The following is a 19,009-nucleotide window of genomic DNA, read 5'->3' as shown; positions in this document are numbered from 1 at the left end:
AGGGGGGGCCGGGGGTGGAGTAGGGTGAAATAGAGGCGGGCGTGTGTCACCGGGTAGATACCCACGGCCAGGTACAGGCGGAGGCACTGACGATACCGGAGTGGATGCGCTCCGGGCTGGTGCTCCTGGGGAGTGAGCGCACGAGCAGCCACCGCCCGCCCGCCCGGAGCCGCCCGCGGGTCACTCGCCCTGCGCCGGGGCGGGCAGCCCGTCCGCGCCGCGCTCGCCGCCAGCCTCATGGCCACCAGGGTGCTGACCATGACCGCCCGCCTGGGGCCCGTGCAGCAGCCCGACGAGCCGGTGTTCGCTCAGCTGAAGCCCGTGCTGGGGGCCCGGGAGGCAGCGATCTTCCCCGGAGAGGACCTGAAGCAGCAGCAGCCGCCGCCGCAGCAGCAGCAGCAGCAGCACCCGGGGGGCGGCGGCGCGAACCTGCCGGCGGAGGAGATGGTGCAGGTAGGCAGCGAGCACCGCTCACAGCCGCCGGTGGGCACTCGGTGCCCACGCAGCCCCCGGAGCCGCGCCTCGCCCCGCTCGGAGCGGCCGCTGCGGGGCGGGCGGGACTGGGTGGGGCCGGACTGCGGGGCGAGGGCGGCGGACGCCGAACTCCGCGGCTGTGGCGGCAGCGGCAGCGGCGGAGTGTGTGTGGTGTGTCTGTGCGGGGAGCGGCCACGCCGCCCATCCCGCCCGTGCGGAGCGGGAAGCGCTCCCGTGTTCCGCCGGCGGAGCGCGGCGAGGCGGCCGGGCCGCGGCGGGGCGCGGGCTCCGGGGGCAGCGGCCGGGCCGGCCCGGCGAGGCGGGGGGAGCCGGGCTGCCCCCGCCAGTGTGTTGAAAGCTACAGCTGCTGCCTTCGCACTTGCCCGGCGGCAGAATTAGAGCGGCCGCCTGTCCTCCTCGCCCACGCAAGGAGTCATGTTCGGGGGGCGGGGGGGGCAGAGCACACGACTCACTGGTAACGGGGGACTTCCCAGGACTTTGTGCCTGTCCCAGGAGGCTGTTTGGGAGCGGATCCGCAGGCAAACAGCTGGAGGAGCTAAAAGCGGGAAGGTGCGAACCGCAGCCGGGCTCCAGTCCGCGAACGGAGCCCGCTCCAGGGGCGGTTCCCGGCGCCCTGCGAGGCGCTGGCATTTCCCCGGTCGGCGGAGAGGCAGCCCCGGTGCCGGGCAGCGCTCTGTCGGGCGCTGTCTCTCGGTGGTGTCTTCCCTAACGAGTAAATAAGTCCCCGTCTTCAAAGCGAGTTGCCCTCGACTCGTAAACAAGAGCTGAAAAAAGTAGCCTGGCATGTCGGGGCAGATCCAGATCAAAGGGACGGGAAGGCGGCTGTGTTTGTTTGTGGTGTTTACCGGGGGTCTTTGAAGAAAGGTCCTAAAATCCACTTTCGGGCAGAGTTGCTGTTTGTCAGCTGCTTTCGCTTGCGGGGTGCTAAACGGGTCTGGTATGAGCACTCTCTTGACAGGGCAGGGGGGAATGTAGCATTTGCCCACTGAAGACGGCATGGTAAATGTTTTGCCGATGACTGTACGCCAGTAATGTATAGGGCTCCAGCCACCCACGGATTCCCTCGCACTACTGTGCTAAGAGGGTGATTTTCCAGTAATTAAAGAGCTCTTCGAGAACCGAGGCATGGATAGGGACATGTTTATCACGCTATTAATTAGACAATTATACACTGCATAGATTATTACTGGTTTAAGTGTAGTCCTGGAGACACTTTACACAAAGAGTACTCTGATGTAGTCAACCTGTCTCCTTCTTATTCAATATTATTAATAACTTTACACTTTGGTGTTGTATTTCTAATTAAATCCCGTTCTTCCAGGGATGAAGAATCATGGAAGTATGTTATCTATCTATCTATCTATAAATCTATAAACATTATTTGAAGTATTAGTATTCATATAGTCAGCTGAGGATGTGGCTTTTACAGTTAGCATTTCAAAGAGAAGCGGGTGAAACAGGCAGTCACCCTGCTCGAGCAGTGAATTCCAGAGCAGGAGATCTGAAGATTAGGCAGAGCGCCTGTCACTTCTGCGCCTTGCGTTGTGTTTTAGACATAAAGATGAAAAGTTTGTGTATGCTGAAACATCAGATCTGTCTTAATGTGTGAACACTTTATCTCCTTGTCCTTGATGATGTTGATCAGTGTGCTGATTGTAAAATCAAGCAGGTTTTCATTAGTGTGAGCATTCATAACTTCCTCTGTAGGTGTCTTGCGGCTGGGTGAACAGTATTGCCTTTTGTTTGTAAAGCCTCACATGACTTGGATGCCATCATCTTCCTTAGCTGGTAACAAATCATGTGGACTATGGTCTGTTTTGTCTTTGTAGACGAGATGTGAAATGGAGAAATACCTGGCACCTCAGCTCCCACCCATTCCTGTCATCCCTGAACATAAGAAATACAGAAGAGACAGTGCCTCGGTTGTAGACCAGTTTTTCACTGACAGCGAAGGGTTGCCTTACAGCATCAACATGAACGTGTTCCTGCCTGACATCAGCCACTTGAGAACTGGCTTGTACAAATCTCAGCGACCCTGCGTAACCCACATCAAGACAGAGCCATCTTCAGTCACCATCTTCAGTCACCAGAATGAAACTCCTGCCCCTGCTCCCACTCAGGCCCTCCCAGAATTTACCAGCATCTTCAGCTCCCACCAAACTCCTGACGTGAACAACATTTTCATCAAGCAGGAGCTTCCTACTCCAGATGTCCATCTTTCCATCACGCCCCAGCAAGGCCAGTTGTATCAGCTCTTGAGCTCACCGGATTTAGACATGCCCAGCACCACTCCTCAGGCAGCCGTGATGGACTCCCTTAACAATGTCTCCATGCCCTCAGCCATGGCGGGCCTTAACACGCTCTCCTCAGCTGTTCCACAGACTGCAATGAAACAGTTCCAGGGCATCCCCCCCTGTACCTACACCATGCCAAACCAGTTTCTGCAGCAGCAGGCCACTTACTTCCCCCCTTCACCCCCAAGCTCAGAGCCTGGAAGTCCAGACAGACAAGCAGAGATGCTGCAGAATTTAACCCCTCCTCCATCATATGCCGCAACTATAGCTTCCAAGCTGGCAATTCACAACCCAAATTTACCAGCAACTCTGCCCATAACCCCCCAGAACATCCAACCTGTTAGATACAACAGGAGAAGTAACCCAGATTTGGAGAAAAGACGTATCCACTACTGTGACTACCCAGGTAAGCAATCTGTGCCAGGAAATCCCAGCTCTTGCAATAAAAAAAAAAAAAAAAAAAAAAAAAAAAGCGTGAATAATAATGGATGAGGTATAAGTGGTTTTCTTTAGCTGTGGTCTACATCTAGGGAGAACCAAATAGTTCTTTGTCCAAGTAGAATTTATCTCTGTCGTCATTTTGAGTGGAAGGCTCTCACATTCATTAAATAATTGGTATTATTCATGTCATTTGTCATTCTCTTGAACTCATTTTACCCTGTTACAAAATAGAGATTCTGTAGAAAATAAAAAACAAAAAATTTTGGCCTTTGCTAGTGTAAATCGGTGTGACTGTCCAGTATTCATGATGGAGCAGAGGCTCAGTTTGTCCAGTGCAGTACAGCTCTGTTTGAATTTTCTGGCACTGCAAGAATAATTGCAGCTCCCGGTAGCCAAGGCCACAGCCATTCTTCCCTGTTACAAACAGGAGATTCAGCTGCCCTCATAAATCCATTAAAACCATCTCTGCAAATTGTCCACAGATGGATTGCCTTCTGCACTGGAGGGGAAGAGGGATCTGACTAAAGTGTGCCTCCATGTAGTATGTGATCCCAGATACAGGCTGTGCACACCCGTTGTAAGCGCAGAGAGAAACTGCTGCTCCCCCTTTACCAACTCGGGGTGCCATATCACCTATTCGGTGTGCCTTACAACAAATGCCAGTGAAAGAGTTGTGTTGAGCCCTGGGTGACAATGCCATAGAGTCTGGCTTGATCAGATCCTCTTGGAAATTTTTTAAAAATAATCAAAGAATCCCCCCCTGCTAAATTGTGGACTTACTTAGCAGGTGTTACTGTACATAGATTGTAGCAGCTATTGGCCTATATACTACATTACAAAGCAGTAAGTCGACCAGAAACATACATCTTTTCTGTGTCAAGCAACATATCTCTAGGAGCATTCTGTATAGAATTTTGCTTCTAAATGGCAAAAATTACGCCAGAAAGTAGTAAACTTATATGTGTCCAGCTATTTCCCAAGCACTGAATGAGGAAGTTTAAACATAGTGTGGAGTGTTTCTTTTCTCTCTACTGAAGCCTCTTTGCTCTTCTTGTTTTTTTGCCTTTTTTTTTTGTTTAGGCTGCACAAAAGTTTATACAAAGTCTTCTCACCTAAAAGCGCACCTGAGAACTCACACAGGTATGTACGCACTCGCTCTCTCGCTGTCTCTCGTTCGTCCGTGGCCAGCGCGTTTTCTGACAAAGCGAGCACGTTGGGTCTGCCAGCTTCTCCCTGTTTTCTCTAGAGTGGTGTGGACAGACTGGCAGTTCAGCTACAAAATATTTGAGGATTGGTCAGTGAGAAGCAAAATTTGTTTTATTAATGCAGTTTTGTTAAACCTCAGTGGAAGTCAAAATAGCTGACAACAAAGTAGATGGAAACTTTCCTTTTCAGTCTAAAGTGTTAAAAAAAATCTTTTTTCCTTCTCAGCTAGTGAATAAACACAGTAAGATGTTCTACTTTTGAAGATTTATATGAGTAGATAGAATTTTCTGGCTTGGGCTCTCTTTATGACCTTTTAAGATTATTTAATCTTAGAATTTTTCACAAATGTCATGAAATCTCCCAAGATATGTCCACTTACTTTGTCCTTATCTATAAGTGGGCTTTATTATTTTTTTGAAAGACAAGTAGTTTTCCATGTTTATTTTTTTAAAAGAGCACATAATTTCGATTTTTTTTTTTTAGTTCTGTCAGGGAAAGACATTAAAATGAAGTAAATTAAAAGTGTCAGTGTGTCACAGTTGTTTTTTGTACCCTGATAAAACTCTGCTTGCAGCTACAGAGGCCATCCCTGTTCCTGGACCCCCAAGGAGCGGAGCTGGGGACGGTGTTGGTTGTGTGTGGGCGCAGGAGCTGTGAATGCTGAGAGCAGTGGCTGGGAGGTGGCACTGCCCCAGATGCTCTTCCTTCCCAAGTGCTCACCCACTCGGGCAGGGGGAAGAAGGAGAGAGGGAGAGAAGGAAAAACACATAGCTCACCACTAGCACACCTGAAACGGTTAAGAACAGTTCTTTGCTGGAATCTTGGTACAGAACCACTCATTAGTGAAAAGCTCATGAGTGATTTTGTAAAGAAATTAAATGAAAGGACTGTGACTCCTGTTTTTAGAAGTGAGTGTGAACCCCAGTTCTTTTATGCATGGCTTAGAATCAGAGGAAAACACGAGTCTCAGTTCAAGCAACTTTGTTATTGAAGCGGACTGTGAGCACTACGGCTGTGCCATTCAAAGAGTGAGTTTTCACCTAAGCTTAAATCAAAAGCTATGGTCTAACAAAATATTTCACTATCTCTACGGAAAAAAGCCCTTCTATTCTTTTATAAATGGATTGTTGGATTGTCATAAAGAAGTTGAGTAGGTCCAGGCTGAGTGTTACTAAGAAAATTTTGTTTTCAGAAATGAAAGTTACCTGTGTTGTACAGTGAAAAATTAAAAGCAAGTGTAGAAAATTATTGTTTTGCATTAGTGACAGACTAAACACCAACGCCGTTAAAAGTATTCTTAACATATAATCACTTGCTACCAGTAAGGAAGGAGTATTTTCATGAGGCTGTAAGTTTGAAATAGTGTCAGAGAGTAGAATCCCCGTTTAATAAATAATCTGCAAATTTAAGTGCACGATTTCCACTTGCGCACTTCAGCCAGGAACTAAATACCGGTTTTAAATATCTTGATTGCTATTATAAAATAATTAGGAAGAGAGATAAAAGCAAAGCTTTAGTCTAAACATTAACACTGCATAGTCAGTATTTGAAATTAATGCTTTTCCTTTATTAAATCAATTTATATCTTTTTCTGTACCTGGTGTAGTAAAGACTTCAGGATTTACAAAGTTAGTTCTTATATGCATAGAAATACATACCTCATGGCTAGCATATATTGCTTAGGGTCACTAATGTTTATTGTTGCCTTCACTTTTTTACCTAGAAATGTGGATAAAATGTGCAAAGGTCAGAGGAGCTGATAGATTCATGGAAACAAGAATGTTGTTTTAGATAAAAATCTAGTGAACTTAAGCAGGTCTGTAATACAAAGGGTCTTCTGGGGAGGTGAATGAAGGGATAAACTGTCTAAAGCGTGCATTACATGCAAGAATGTGAGTCCGTATCCTGTTACCTGCAGTATTTCAGAGTTTGGATTAGTTTAACTCGCCTGAATATTCACTTCATACTTCGAGATTTCCAGCAGCGATTCTGATCTCTGCCGTAACATACGATTGAAGTGTGTTTCAAGAGCCAGATCTCTGACTTAACGTTTGATCGATTAAGGAATGCTAAAGTAAAGGGGTGCAAACTCAGGGAAATCTGTCAGGTTGCTCAGCCTTCCCCAAGAGTGCAAGGAAAGCTTGCTATTGATCTCCGCAGGGATCAATGCCGAGGGCTAAATTAGGGGATGTTGCCCCTGTTTATCCCCCTCCCCCATAACTGTGAATTCATAGAGCACTAATGAGTTTTGATTTTTCAGTTTTAAAATATTTTTAAAGGACTTTGTGAAGCTTCTACCTTCAAAGTCTAAAGCAAATGTCACGTAAGCCGTTTTAATAAAGTTGTGTGTGATATTCTTTCAAATCCCTTCAGGGATAGCAGACCTGTTTATCTGGCTAAACCCGTTCTTTAGTAATCATGGACCACTGAAGTTGTTCTCTCCTTATTCTTAGTTTCTTAACAATACCTTTTAAAATTGGCTGCAGTCTCTCTCTCATCCCAACCAGTCCCCACCCTTCTCAGCAATCTGTCATCTTAAAATAAAAGAGCCTGCAGCAAAGTTTGTCTGCCATTAAAAGTCAAGACAGACTTCATGGTTTTCCTTTTGTATTGGAAAATCTCAGCCTCTTCACAGTTTTTATTTAGCAGCCTTTCTCTTCTGAAAGGCTCTCCCTGGGTTTAGTAGTGGTACTTTGAGAACAAACCGAAGGTAAATGTTTCTTTTGATAGATGGAATGTAGGCTGTAGTATATTTTTTTCAGTTCAGATATGAACACACTGTCAGATTTTATAAATTGCATCTAAAAAAAAATGATAAGAAATAGGCAAGAGGAAAATTCCGTATCTTTTTCTTCTTAGGTGTTCCCAAACTGTTTACCTTACATGAGGTCAGGTGGTATAAAGTGATATAGTTGTGCTGATTTAATGTAGCTACACTGGACTCCTGCTGTTGATCAGGAATCCAGTATTCCCATTAAGAGCTAAAGATAGGGTTATGTGTTTGTACCGGTTGCTGAAGCAGGTACATGTTTTCTTTCCCAATGTAATGCTTTACCATTTGTTCATGATTAAATAAATTTTAGTTGGTAAACTGGCAACCCCAAAACAGAATATGAACAAAGGTTTGAGTGCTAAAAAGATACAGAATGTTTTTTGTCCATTTCCATCCAGTTCTGGACCAGATGTGTGGTACATTTTAATACCTTAAAACACTTCAATCTGATACATTAATTTGATGTTAGTTACTTCTGAAATGGGTAAAATGGTACTCAGTATTTTAAAGTACCTATTAGAACATCTTTCAAAACAGGTTGAATTTTTGACCTTTTGAAGCACATAGTTTCTTTTAAAATATTACTTGTTTGTCATGGAGCAAGTTCTGTTTCATACCCAGCATTGTGCAGCTGCGGTATCTAATGTGTGAGGGGCTTGTGCGTTTATCATGGGCTGTTCAGCAGCAAAGCCACCTGAAAGCTCTGGCATAACAGCTGTATGTCCAAATGAAACATTTGCCAAATCTCAGGGAAAAGCGGTTACTTGTGTATTGCAGTTAAACTTCATTCAGTTCTTCTTCTGGCATCCAAGTATATACACATATATCACGTAATCATTTAGCAACAGCGGTCCTATAATGTATCGTTTTAGATTTCTGTATATGCTAAACATTTGGATTGTGGTCATTGACTGTTGGCCTGTGCAGGCACCTGGAATACCATCCCTGTATGCTACCTGTAATGCTGCAGAACAGCTGGCTACAGGGTCAGTGGGGGAGTTAATTATTTCTGTGAGCAGCTGCAGACTTAAGAATTGTGTATGTTTTTAAGAGGAAAATCTGTGATTGTTTTGAACACATCAAGGCACGCACATAGAGGACATTTTCCAGCTGCATACTGGTTTTCCGTATACAGAGTCTTTGTACAGGCATGTTCTCTGGTCACATGGTGGGCTTGCCATTAATAGTTTCTAGCATTAACTGCAGAACTATTTCATCTCTATCTATAGATCCAGCTTGTAGTTGGTGATGGGAAGTGGAAGCCGAGATAACTCAAGAGAAATGGCATTTCCCTAATGAGATGCACTCAAAATACTTCCACTGTCCCTGGTTATTTCAAATGTTTATATAGGCATGGAACAGCTGCTGACTTGTGCGGTTTGTCAAGGTGTTAAACGTTTTATTTTATTTTAGATCTGTGCCTCAATAGATCTAGAATTAGACTGATGGAAGATCAGAATTAGAACCAATAGTTAGCACTAGATTTCAGCAGTCCCTGGGACTTGGTGCTCTCAGTTCACCATACTGTATAGTTTTGTTAAGGGTGCTGTTGTTTGCCTGGGAATTCAGGAAGGGAAGCCTGGTTTGGAAGGGAAGACAAGTAGTAGCTGGGCTCCTGCTGGAAGAAAAGCACATTGGGAAAATGTGTATAAACTCAAATTATACCAAGACTTCAGTGAGGGATTTTGTTCATGGTGAGCAAATGAGAAAAGGAGGCCCCAAAAGACTCTGCCTTGCTCATGGTTGCAGCCATAGTAAACCTTATCCTGAAATCGTGAAAACAACAATTAAGTAATACTTCTGTGCAGATCCAGCTTCTTTGACCCATTAAATGGTGAGTTGCATAGACTACACTTTAAGGAGCTGTCAGTAAATGCTATCATTGATAGAGACCATAAGGAAAAGTGGAAGAGAGTTTAAGAAAAGTGTTGACAAAGTGCATTAAAGTGCAGTGTTGCTAGACACTGCTGAAGGGTATGTTAGTATCTTTTATTTATGAATTCTGCTAAATCCATTAGTTGCCTGTGTGAGAAATGGAAGTACATTATTTTCCTGTGCAAACCACAGTTTAAGGGAAAATAATGCGTTTTTTTCAAACATTTCATGAATGATTGCAGGCCTTGGGAATAATTGATCTGGTTCTTTATCTGTAGTCATAAGCTGAATAGGAAGTGTTTGAATGTGTTGCTCAAAAGAGGTTGAAATCTTAGCAGCATAAACCAAAATTTTATTTAAACATTACTGATCATTCTCACTGGCATCCAGGATAAAACTTTTATTAAGCAAGAATTAGATTTCAAGGTGTCAAGTGAGGGTATTCCTGTTAGATTTTGATACTGAAAAGAAAAGCCTAATATTTTCTTTTTGATTAAAAGCCTAGAAAGTCTCTCTAAGCATGACAGCTTAAAAAAACTGTTGTTTCTGTCAATTGCTCCCTGAGAGGATTAAACTTCATTTCCAGGATATTTGATTCTTGATAAGGAAACTGTTGACCTAAGAGACCAGCTTTAAATATAGTTCATTTTGAGACCGCCCTACATAGGCTAATAGTCCCAAGATTCACAGCAACTGCCAGTGATTAAAACTTTCCATTGTTTGATCAGACATTCCTTATTGGAATTAATTTCTGAGGCTTGATTGGGACGATGGACTCCTAGTTCCAGCTGGGGTAGTGTGTTGCTTGTTGTTTGTTAGATGACCTGCACCTCCCATTGGTGAAAGATTAGAAACATTTAAGTAATGTCCTAGTTTAGTCTGAGTATCTTGGTAGCAGCATTCCTGTCCTGTCAGGCTGCATTATTTATATTCAGAGATCTCTTAACAGCTCTGATTAAGGACATATTAAAACCTTTGATTTTGGCGAGTGTATAGTGCTTTGCTTTGAGTTAAAATACCTTTAATGTATTGGCTTTTTTTTTTTTTTTTCCTTTTGGTGTATGTGTGCTTACAGTAGATGGAAATCTGGAAGTTTAGAGTATGCGTTTAATAATTTCCATTTTAAGAGCACCTCTTATCTGACTATATTAAAGCCAGTGTTGTTGGTGAGACAGCTAAAGAGCAGTTCTTGTACCACAGACATAGGTGAGGAAATGTGTTCTTCAGCACAAGATGTGTCGACACAGCCGTGCACCCCAAATGGCATGGATTTCTTATAAACCCACTTTAAAAAATTCCTTTCCTGTGTTTGTATATCTCCTTGAAGAGAGACCACCTCTGTTAAGACAGAATGTTATACCAGAAAGAAAATAAACCATTGCACAAGGCAGTCAAGATTCCCCACTAATCCTTGAACAGCATAAGACAACACTTAGCAAAATAAGTGTGCTTCTAGCACTGGTGGGAGTGCTGAGACGGTAATGCCTTCTGCACCTCTGTAGTCAGACAGTGAATTCCTTTGACTGTCCTCTTTGATCACCAGTGAGTTATCTTTTATTCCTGTTCATGCTTCATTTATCAGTGACTGGACTTTGTGCTGAGCTCAAAGCTCTCTGTAACAAAATTCCTTAAAATGCTGTTTCATTGTGAAGTAGTATTTAATGATACCCCTTTAGCCACTGCTATAGTATGCTGTATTGCATTTAGAAGTGTGCAGCTCATGTTGCTCATTCATACCATTTGTGGATGGATGTTTCCAGGACTATGTTTTGTCACACACAGAATAAGCTGGATGTACCTGGCTTGCTATCAGTGCTCTCATCCATCTCCATCTTGGACAACTGAGAATTTTAGTGCACTAAATATCTTTTAAACACCTGAGGGATTACTTATGTTGAAAATCCATCTTTCTGTTCTTTCTCAAAAAAAACCAAAAAAAAACCCAAAAAAACCAAAAAAAACTAACACCAAAACCAAACCTAGAAGCTGCTTTTAATGATGACTACAGCATTTAGCACTTAGTCAATAAGAAAAAGGAAGATCTGATTTTAGGTAAATGTCGGGTGCAAAAAACTTCTGAATACTTGCAGACATACACCCCAGTAACTACTTTCGGGTCCACTCACCCAGTCAGAGTTTAAAACTATGGTGCTGTGAGCTAGAGAAATACTATTTCCAGCAAACTAACACAGAAAAAACATTTCATTTGTTATCTTTTTTGAAAATTTGATGGTACAGCATGTCAGGAAATTAAGACAACTGATGTTAACCTGTGAAAATTTTGAAAACATACGCACCAAAAATCTTTGAGACAACCTAAATATTTTAAATAAACTGTTTTAAAACTGAACACTATCAAGATTATGTACAAAGCTGGCACAGTTTTGGTACAGAAATTTCTGCTTTGCCTGCCACAATTTTATCACACCTACCTGAATATTTTTTAAGACCAACCACTTGCCATGAGAAATAGTTCCATAATAAGCACATGTAGTATTAAAATGAGTGAAAGAATGGAGGGGACGGGGGCTGTCTTTATACTTTTATACCCTTATGAGCTCTAATCAAGTGTTGTGATTTTGGAGTCTCTGAAAAGTGTACTATTTGTTATTCCTTAAGGAAGCTCCAGACTTGCTGCTCTGACAGAAATTTCTGATAGAAACAGCTGAAGTTGAAGGCATTGGCTGGTGTAATATCTCTATTTGGATTTCTGCATACCAAAAGAGTTACCTAACTTTAGGTTTGAAAATCCAGCCCTTGCTGTTTACAACTTTATTTTTAAAGAAAGCCGTCCTAGCAGTGAATTGCAGAAATAAATTAATAAAACTCTTTGGTGAAATAAAGAAGCTTATTTTCTTGTTAATGGGGAGATTCGTCAATAACAGAGTCTGTCAGTGACTTGTTTTTTCCAAACAATTTTAAACAGAAACACGTTCTTGAACAGAGGCTGCGTGTTGAAGATAGAGGGTGTCTTCAAAAGGACCGTCTCCCCCCCACTGGTGGCACTGTGCCTTACCCAAATGAGCAAGGCCATGAGGGTTGCTGCCAGCGACTAGAATTAAATGTTAGGAAAGCCATTGGTGTGTTTTGACACAACTGAATCAGAAGATAGAGTGTGCTTCACTGGTCCAGACCACTCTCCTGTGGTATTGATAGGAAGTCTGAACCATGGGATCTGCTGGGGGAGATTTTATCTGTTGAAGTGGCTGGCTAGCATAGCATGTTATATGTGAGCATCTAAATGTCTTTTTGACATCCTTGTAATCTCAAAGCATTATGAATATTTTTTTTTATAACACATAGACACTTGGAAGCAAAATAGCCCCCTTTCAGGTTAAACTCCCTTATCTCTTGCTGCGTGCTTTCTTTGAAAGACTTTACAATCTAAACATTAGGGCTTAAAATTTCTGTGTTCAAATACAAGTCTCATTCTCATGTCCACAAATGTATTTTTTTTAAACTGGAGAATGGATACATACCAAGAGCTCAAGAACTTAAAAATATATTTTGTGATGTATAAGCCTAGCAAAATATTTTAAACCATTGATACTGGAAGGAGGTTGTACAGAAATCCAATTAAACTTATGAAATCCGTATCCTGCTGAAGTATAATTTAAAGGAAAGCAGCTCTGTTTCCCAGAAGTGCTATGTATAATATTTCTGGCTTGGGAAGAAAGGGTTGGAGTGTGCTATTTGGCTGGAAATCGGTACCAGCTTCCTCCATGGTGTTTTAGTTGAACAGTGTTGACATTCTAACAAATCCCGTGGAAGCTCCCCTGAAGTGGAGGAGTTAGCTGTTTTCTTGCTTTTACAGTGAAATATCTGTTTGATACTATGATCATGTTCCAGTAACTGAGCCGTACTGCCCTCATGTTTGATGACCAGTGGCATTCTTGGTTTAACACCCTATAGAAGCCCTAAATTGCTGGAGGAAAACCAAATACTTCTGAAACTTTACAGCTACTGTATTTTGCACAATCATGAAAGTAAACAAATCTTACATTGCTATGTAGCCAATGAAAATAGTGGATAAAGAGTTCAGTGTCCCTTGTTGTGTATACCTGATTTTTTTAAAAGTAAGCCTTCAACCCAGATTTCTCCGACCTTTAAAGTCAGCACAGCAAAGAAGTAGGTTCACTTCAGAAAATATGTGAGACTCTTTTCTCCTTGCTTGCAGGAGAACTTAAAACCAAATTCTTACTTCTGCTAAATGACAAAAAGCATGTGTATGGGTTGAGAGAGAGAAAACACTACCAGCTAGTTGTTCTTCTGCTTGCTCTAAAGGAGTGAAAATTAATCTCCACCTACTTTTTCTTACCCCCCTTCCTCCTTGCCCAAAAGGAAAACATTTGAAATTGATTCAGTTCTTAAATAAAACTTTCCAACGGAAACTAGCATTACAAACATAGATATTCAGTATTTTACCCCTAGGATTTCTTCAAAATAATCCGGGCCTCTACACTGGCACTAAAAATATATTTTCCAGTTCTCACTGTTGGCCAAAGCAGGGGTTAAAAGCAGTGCTCTGGCTTTAATTTCCAGTACATAAAAGTAACACTATTAAAACAATCTGAGTAAGGCACCAGCTTGTTGCCTCTGCTCATCCCCTGAGCAGTGCTTGGTTTAGCTCAGGTCTGCAGAATTCTTCCAGCACAGAGGAGTGCTGCTGTTCTGCATGGCACTGCCTGAGCTCACCCCGGAGCCACGTTGCTGTCCAGGATGGTTGGTGGCTGTGGCAGGCAGCGATTGTGACCGTGACAGTGTGGTGAGTGTCTAAACAGCATCTCTACAAAGCTGAGTGCCCTGGAGTTAGATGGGGGTTCTGGCCATGGGACTCAGCATTGCCTGGGAGGCTGCAGCACCCAGCAGGGCACGGGGATCGCTGCTGCCCAGCCAGCCGGCGTGCGGCACTTCTCTGCCAGGAGCCTTCCCAGCTGACGCTGCTCGCCTGTTAGGAAAGTTTTAACAGAGGACAGCTTTTTTTGTTGTTGTTTGGACTCTGACAGGGTCGGGTATCACCTGCACAGGACAACTTTGAGGCTGCTTTAATCGTGCAGCATAGCCCAACACTCGGTGAAAGGTGCGTGTACTTCATACCTTCTCAGTGCCAGACTTGGAAACAGATCTTAATCTCCAGTTCTCCATTCCGGTCCAGTCTGGATATTCCTAGGCGTTTGTTAATTAGTGCTGTTTTCCTGCCCTCTTTACCTTCTCTGTCATTCCTTGGATAATTCTGCAAAACACAAGAAGAAGCATTTGGAGTAGATGGAGGCCTGACTGTATATGCTCTCCCTGGACAGTGAGGGTGTCAGGCTCACAGCACTGTGAGTTCAGCATCAAGTATAATGTGTCAGCTTTGAGTGAAAACTTTTAAAGAATAATTTAAAGGTAATAGGGAGAAAAGAAGAAAGAGAGGAGGAAAATAAATAAATACACTGTCTCTAATTAAGACATTTCAAAGACAGGAGTAATTCTTTTGTATAACCTCTGTGTGTGCATATGTGCTTTAACACAAAGTGTTCAAAGATCATCTCCGTGGTGCTGTGCCTTTGGATCAGTAACACAGGCTTTTACAGCCTCCATTGTTAACTAAAATCGTTAATTAAAATACATTGAGGATCATCTATGTAGTGCAAAAGATCCCTCACTGAATAGGAACCTTTCCTGTCATTCTACTGTGAAGACCAAATGTGTTATCAGCTGTATTCACTGGTGTTAGAAAAGCTTTACACACCAGGTTTAAATTAAATTTGTATTTTAGCCTATAGTATGTGTTACACAGAGCAAAAAATAACCCTATAGGATAGATTGTTCCTTTCTTCAATCAGCATCAGAATTTACTCTGAGTAAATTCAGTATTTACTCAGAGTTAATTCATTTGTGAGAGAAATATGTGATGATTTCTGTTCTGATTTGTGATCCACCAAATCATTACAAATTTGGTGAGAGGTGATGCTGGACTCTTGTCTTTCCTAAGGAATGTTATGTTTCCACCATGACTTCAATAAATCCCAGTTGCTGCTGATGCAAAGAGATTGCTGTTTGGGTGGGTGGTTAATTTTTCTTGAAAAGGTCTAGTTCTGGTTGTGACAACACCTGCCAGTACAAAGGCACATCCCCATTATGAGCAAAGGGCTGGTTCTGCACTCAGGAGTAGATGAACACTTTCTAGTAGGTCAGACAAAGCAGCAGAAACTCACAGGCAAAAGCAGTTCCATAATTTCATCTGCATGAAAAGTAAGTGCCTCTGAAGTAATGTTTTGGAGCTTTTCAGATGGTGTTACCTGCATAACTGATGCAGAATAAGCACTCTGATTGCAGGATACTGTCCCCTCTCTTTCTTCCTTGTGCGTGTGTGGTAGTAAAACGGGGAAAAGTAGGAGGCACTTTACTCTGCATTAGAATTGAGCTGTCAGTGTAAAGGTTTGGGACCAGTGGAGATGTAGATGATCTATAAGATGGATTAGAAAGAACTGTTTGAAAAGCTCAGCTTTGGTCAGTTTCTGTTCCAAATGAAGCTACTGCCACGTGCTTTGATGTGCTCGGTTTTCTTTATCTTACTGACAAATGGGTTAAATTAATACAAAATATATGGATAGCAATTCACTTGCCCAACTGCAAGGTTGTTTTTGTCAAACAACATCAAACATTAACCTCTTTATTTTTATGAAGCTTGCTTCTGTGGTGACATCATGCCCACACAAGCTTCTAGGCAGGTGCAAAATTCTGGTTTCACACAGAAGACGTCATGGCTTTGTGACTCCATATTTCTCCCATTTCAACAAACACCTGTAAATTGTAGGCATGCTTAAAATACTGTGTTTTAGTTCTAAAATGGATGAACACAAATATTTCAGGTGCCTGGGCCGGTTGTTGCTGTAGCAAGTTTTGAGATGCCATGTGCCTCCTGCATCAGTATAGACTGCTGAAGACAGCAAGAACTTGCCATCTTAAAATATGGCTAGTTAAGCAGTTGATTAAAGACATTTCATTCTGAAAATGGGTGCTTTGAACTTGGAGGTGCTTTCTCCTATTTATAGCTAACCCCAGGCAGGATACCACAAGTTTTTATTGCTTGTGACGTTTTAGAAAATACTATCCCCGTTGTGTTTGTAGCACACTGTGCCCCTTTCTTCACACATCAGAAGCTCTTGAGCAGATCTGCATACTGCAAAGAATCCTTATAGAAGTCTTCTTTCCCATTTCAGACCTCTTAAAAAAGCACTGTATAACTTAACTTACCGATTTTTGAAAGGCGCAAGTGTAAGTTACAAACCAGGCTTGATTGTCACATGTGACTGCTTTTTTCCCCCCTACTCCCTCTCATACTGTGGTGAGTGTAAAGGAGCATGTTTTGGTATCACGCAGGCTTTTTAACTCTGCATTTCTGTACCATAGCTCTCTCCAATTCGCATGTTGGAAAGTTCTGTACATTTTAATGAGGTATTAAATCCTATTTTCAAGAGCAAAATCTGCTGAAAAGAACAAAGGGGATGTTAGTTTGGGACCTGATTAATAGAGCTGTGAATAATTAGGATATGTCAGCTCCTTGTTTGTAACGGAAGAGCAATGCCATTTAGTGTGGACTCATATCTGTGTTCTGGTGAGGAGTGGCAGCTGACGGTTCCATTTCTGGGTGCTGTGTTTCAGGTGAGAAGCCCTACAAGTGCACGTGGGAAGGCTGCGACTGGAGGTTCGCGCGCTCGGATGAATTGACGCGCCACTACCGGAAGCACACGGGGGCAAAGCCCTTCCAGTGCGTCGTCTGCAACCGCAGCTTCTCCCGCTCCGATCACCTGGCGCTCCACATGAAGAGGCATCAGAACTAGGAGCTGGACTGGTCGTTGAGGCTGTTCTGTATCTATGCAATTTCCTATTGACTCTTGACATACAACTGAATTGAGTTGAATTTTTGAGTGTATCCACTTAAAAGAGATCTCAAAATGAACTGGAAATGTATATTTTGTATATTTATGCAGAAAAAGGGAAGACACTGTATCGCAATTACCAGAGTGTTCAGTCACTTGTTTGCTTTCATGATGTATATGGCTTTAGTCAGCAGGTTTCATCTCTTTACAAGTATTATATCTCAACACATTGCATCTTTATACTTTTTTTCTTCCTCTTGCAGTGTTTTGACCAAAGCACTGTCATTATTGTGACAATGTTTAGTAAACAAATTAACAAGAGGATGCAGATGAATGCACACAGTGGAAAAGCCATGAACTGTAATCTGTCAGGTTTTTACTGGACATACTTAAGTACATGTGGGTTTTTTCTTTTTTTTAATGTTAAGCCGTTCCGTGGATATAAAATACATAGAAAAATTCATAAACAGCCATAGAACAAAGCATTTTGTTCTGTGTGTTGCATGTTTGCTATGACAAAGATTTTGTAAATATGCAAATCAGCTTTTTAGGTTTAATACAAAAGTTTTTTAAGAAACATCTGAAAAAAGCAGTTGTTTTACATTTGATAACATGGCACATTTATAAAAAAAGTTACTTAAATACCTCTCAAAATAGTACCAATTTAGTCAGATGATGTTTTGTACCTGTTAACTCAATGGTGTGCACTGAATATTCAAAGCAGGAGTTTGTTTTCAAATTGCATAAAAGGGCAAAACATGGAGAATGAACTGTAAAGTCAACGTTGGAAGCTGAAATAGCGGGGATAGTTAAAATGAACACAGATTGTTAAACCTCCTCCTATAAGCTAAACTTAGTATCACTTTAAAAAGAAGGATTTAGGATGCAGTTTTCATACATAGACATATTAAGCTGGTTCAGCACCAGTATGATCTAGTTTCATGTGGATATCGGATGTAATTTACTAGAAGGTAGAGGATACAGTAATTTTTTAAAAAAATATAGTGCAGTTTAGTTAATCCACCATTCAGATTGACACATGCAGGGAAAAAGTTTCTGCTTACAGAAGTAGCTGAAACTCCACTGAAGTCAATGAAGTGGTGCCCTTTTATGCTAACAGTGACTTTGATCCACCGTGCTCAGCCTTGAAATCTTAGATGGAGGGCCAAAATGAGGTTAGACCAGGTAGGATTTGGCCAGACAACAGACAGGAGAAAACCAAACAAACCTAAGAAGTGTCTGAACTTCACAAGCCGTAATATTAAGCTGTCAACCAAAGGCTAGAATAGACAATCAAAATACCAAAAAAAAAAAAAAAAGGGTCTTGCAGGAAAACCTAGCTTTGTTAAAACTGTTGTTTGTCTTTATTTATTTGTGGTATATGATAGACTCTTCTTTTTTTAAAACAATTTTACGTATACTTGATAAATTATAGTTTTGTTTGTTATAGTTAGAAATGTTGCTCTCAGTGTAAATAGTTGACAAACGATGTAAATAATTTTGTAAGGCTTCAAATGTTTATACGTGGAAACACATGCAGAAATTGGTTGCTGTTTTGCTTCTTTTGCCTCCCCCCCTACCTTATTTTTGTATTGTGGTATTTCCTATGCAAATGATGGAGCAAACAGCTGTATAGTTGTAGAATGTTTTGAGAGAGAATGAAATTGTTTATATATAAAGACTTTTTTTTTTTTGCAAAATAAAACAAAGTGCCTAATGTGTGTGTGCGTGCATGTGCTTTCTCTAGCTCCTGACAATGAAAGTTCTGTGTTTTGCAGTGGGAGCTGGAAATCATGACAGTGTTAAGCAAAGAATGTCTGTTCTACATAGGGACTGCCTTTTTGGAAAGTACCTGGCACTTCTGCATCTTGACCTGATGAAAATGATAAATGTGAATGGATAAGGGTTGGTGCTTTTCTGACTGCTTGCCTGAAATGGTTGCAGTTGACCATTCACAGTAGTGTGACTGGAAATCTAAGGCAACTGTTGGGTGTATAGAAGTATACAAATTCCTTTGCACTTTCAAAATGGTTAAAACCTATTCACACTCATTGACA

General features: G+C 41.9%; 1 protein-coding gene across 7 annotated transcripts in view; it reads left to right on the top strand.

Moving 5' to 3' along the window:
- The window catches only part of KLF5 (KLF transcription factor 5), a 35,270-nt gene extending 16,597 nt beyond the window's left edge, over positions 1–18,673 (top strand). For 2 of the 7 annotated variants that reach the window (XM_085594213.1, XM_085594209.1), the window contains exons 2-3: positions 2,325–3,195; positions 4,311–16,835. In XM_085594213.1, the coding sequence (XP_085450339.1) occupies positions 2,337–3,195; positions 4,311–4,594 (1,143 nt within the window). In that variant the 5' untranslated portion in view covers positions 2,325–2,336 and the 3' untranslated portion in view covers positions 4,595–16,835. Of the gene's footprint in view, positions 1–8; positions 454–814; positions 1,045–2,324; positions 3,196–4,310 lie in introns of those variants that run through there. The other 5 variants (XM_021548006.4, XM_085594206.1, XM_085594201.1 and 2 more) reach the window with 5 other exon arrangements.
- The last annotated feature ends 336 nt before the right edge of the window (positions 18,674–19,009 follow it).

Source organism: Lonchura striata, chromosome 1 (assembly GCF_050655825.1).
Source record: "Lonchura striata isolate lonStrDom1 chromosome 1, ASM5065582v1, whole genome shotgun sequence".
NCBI lineage: Eukaryota > Metazoa > Chordata > Aves > Passeriformes > Estrildidae > Lonchura > Lonchura striata.
This window is presented reverse-complemented; position numbering and strand designations above follow the sequence as displayed.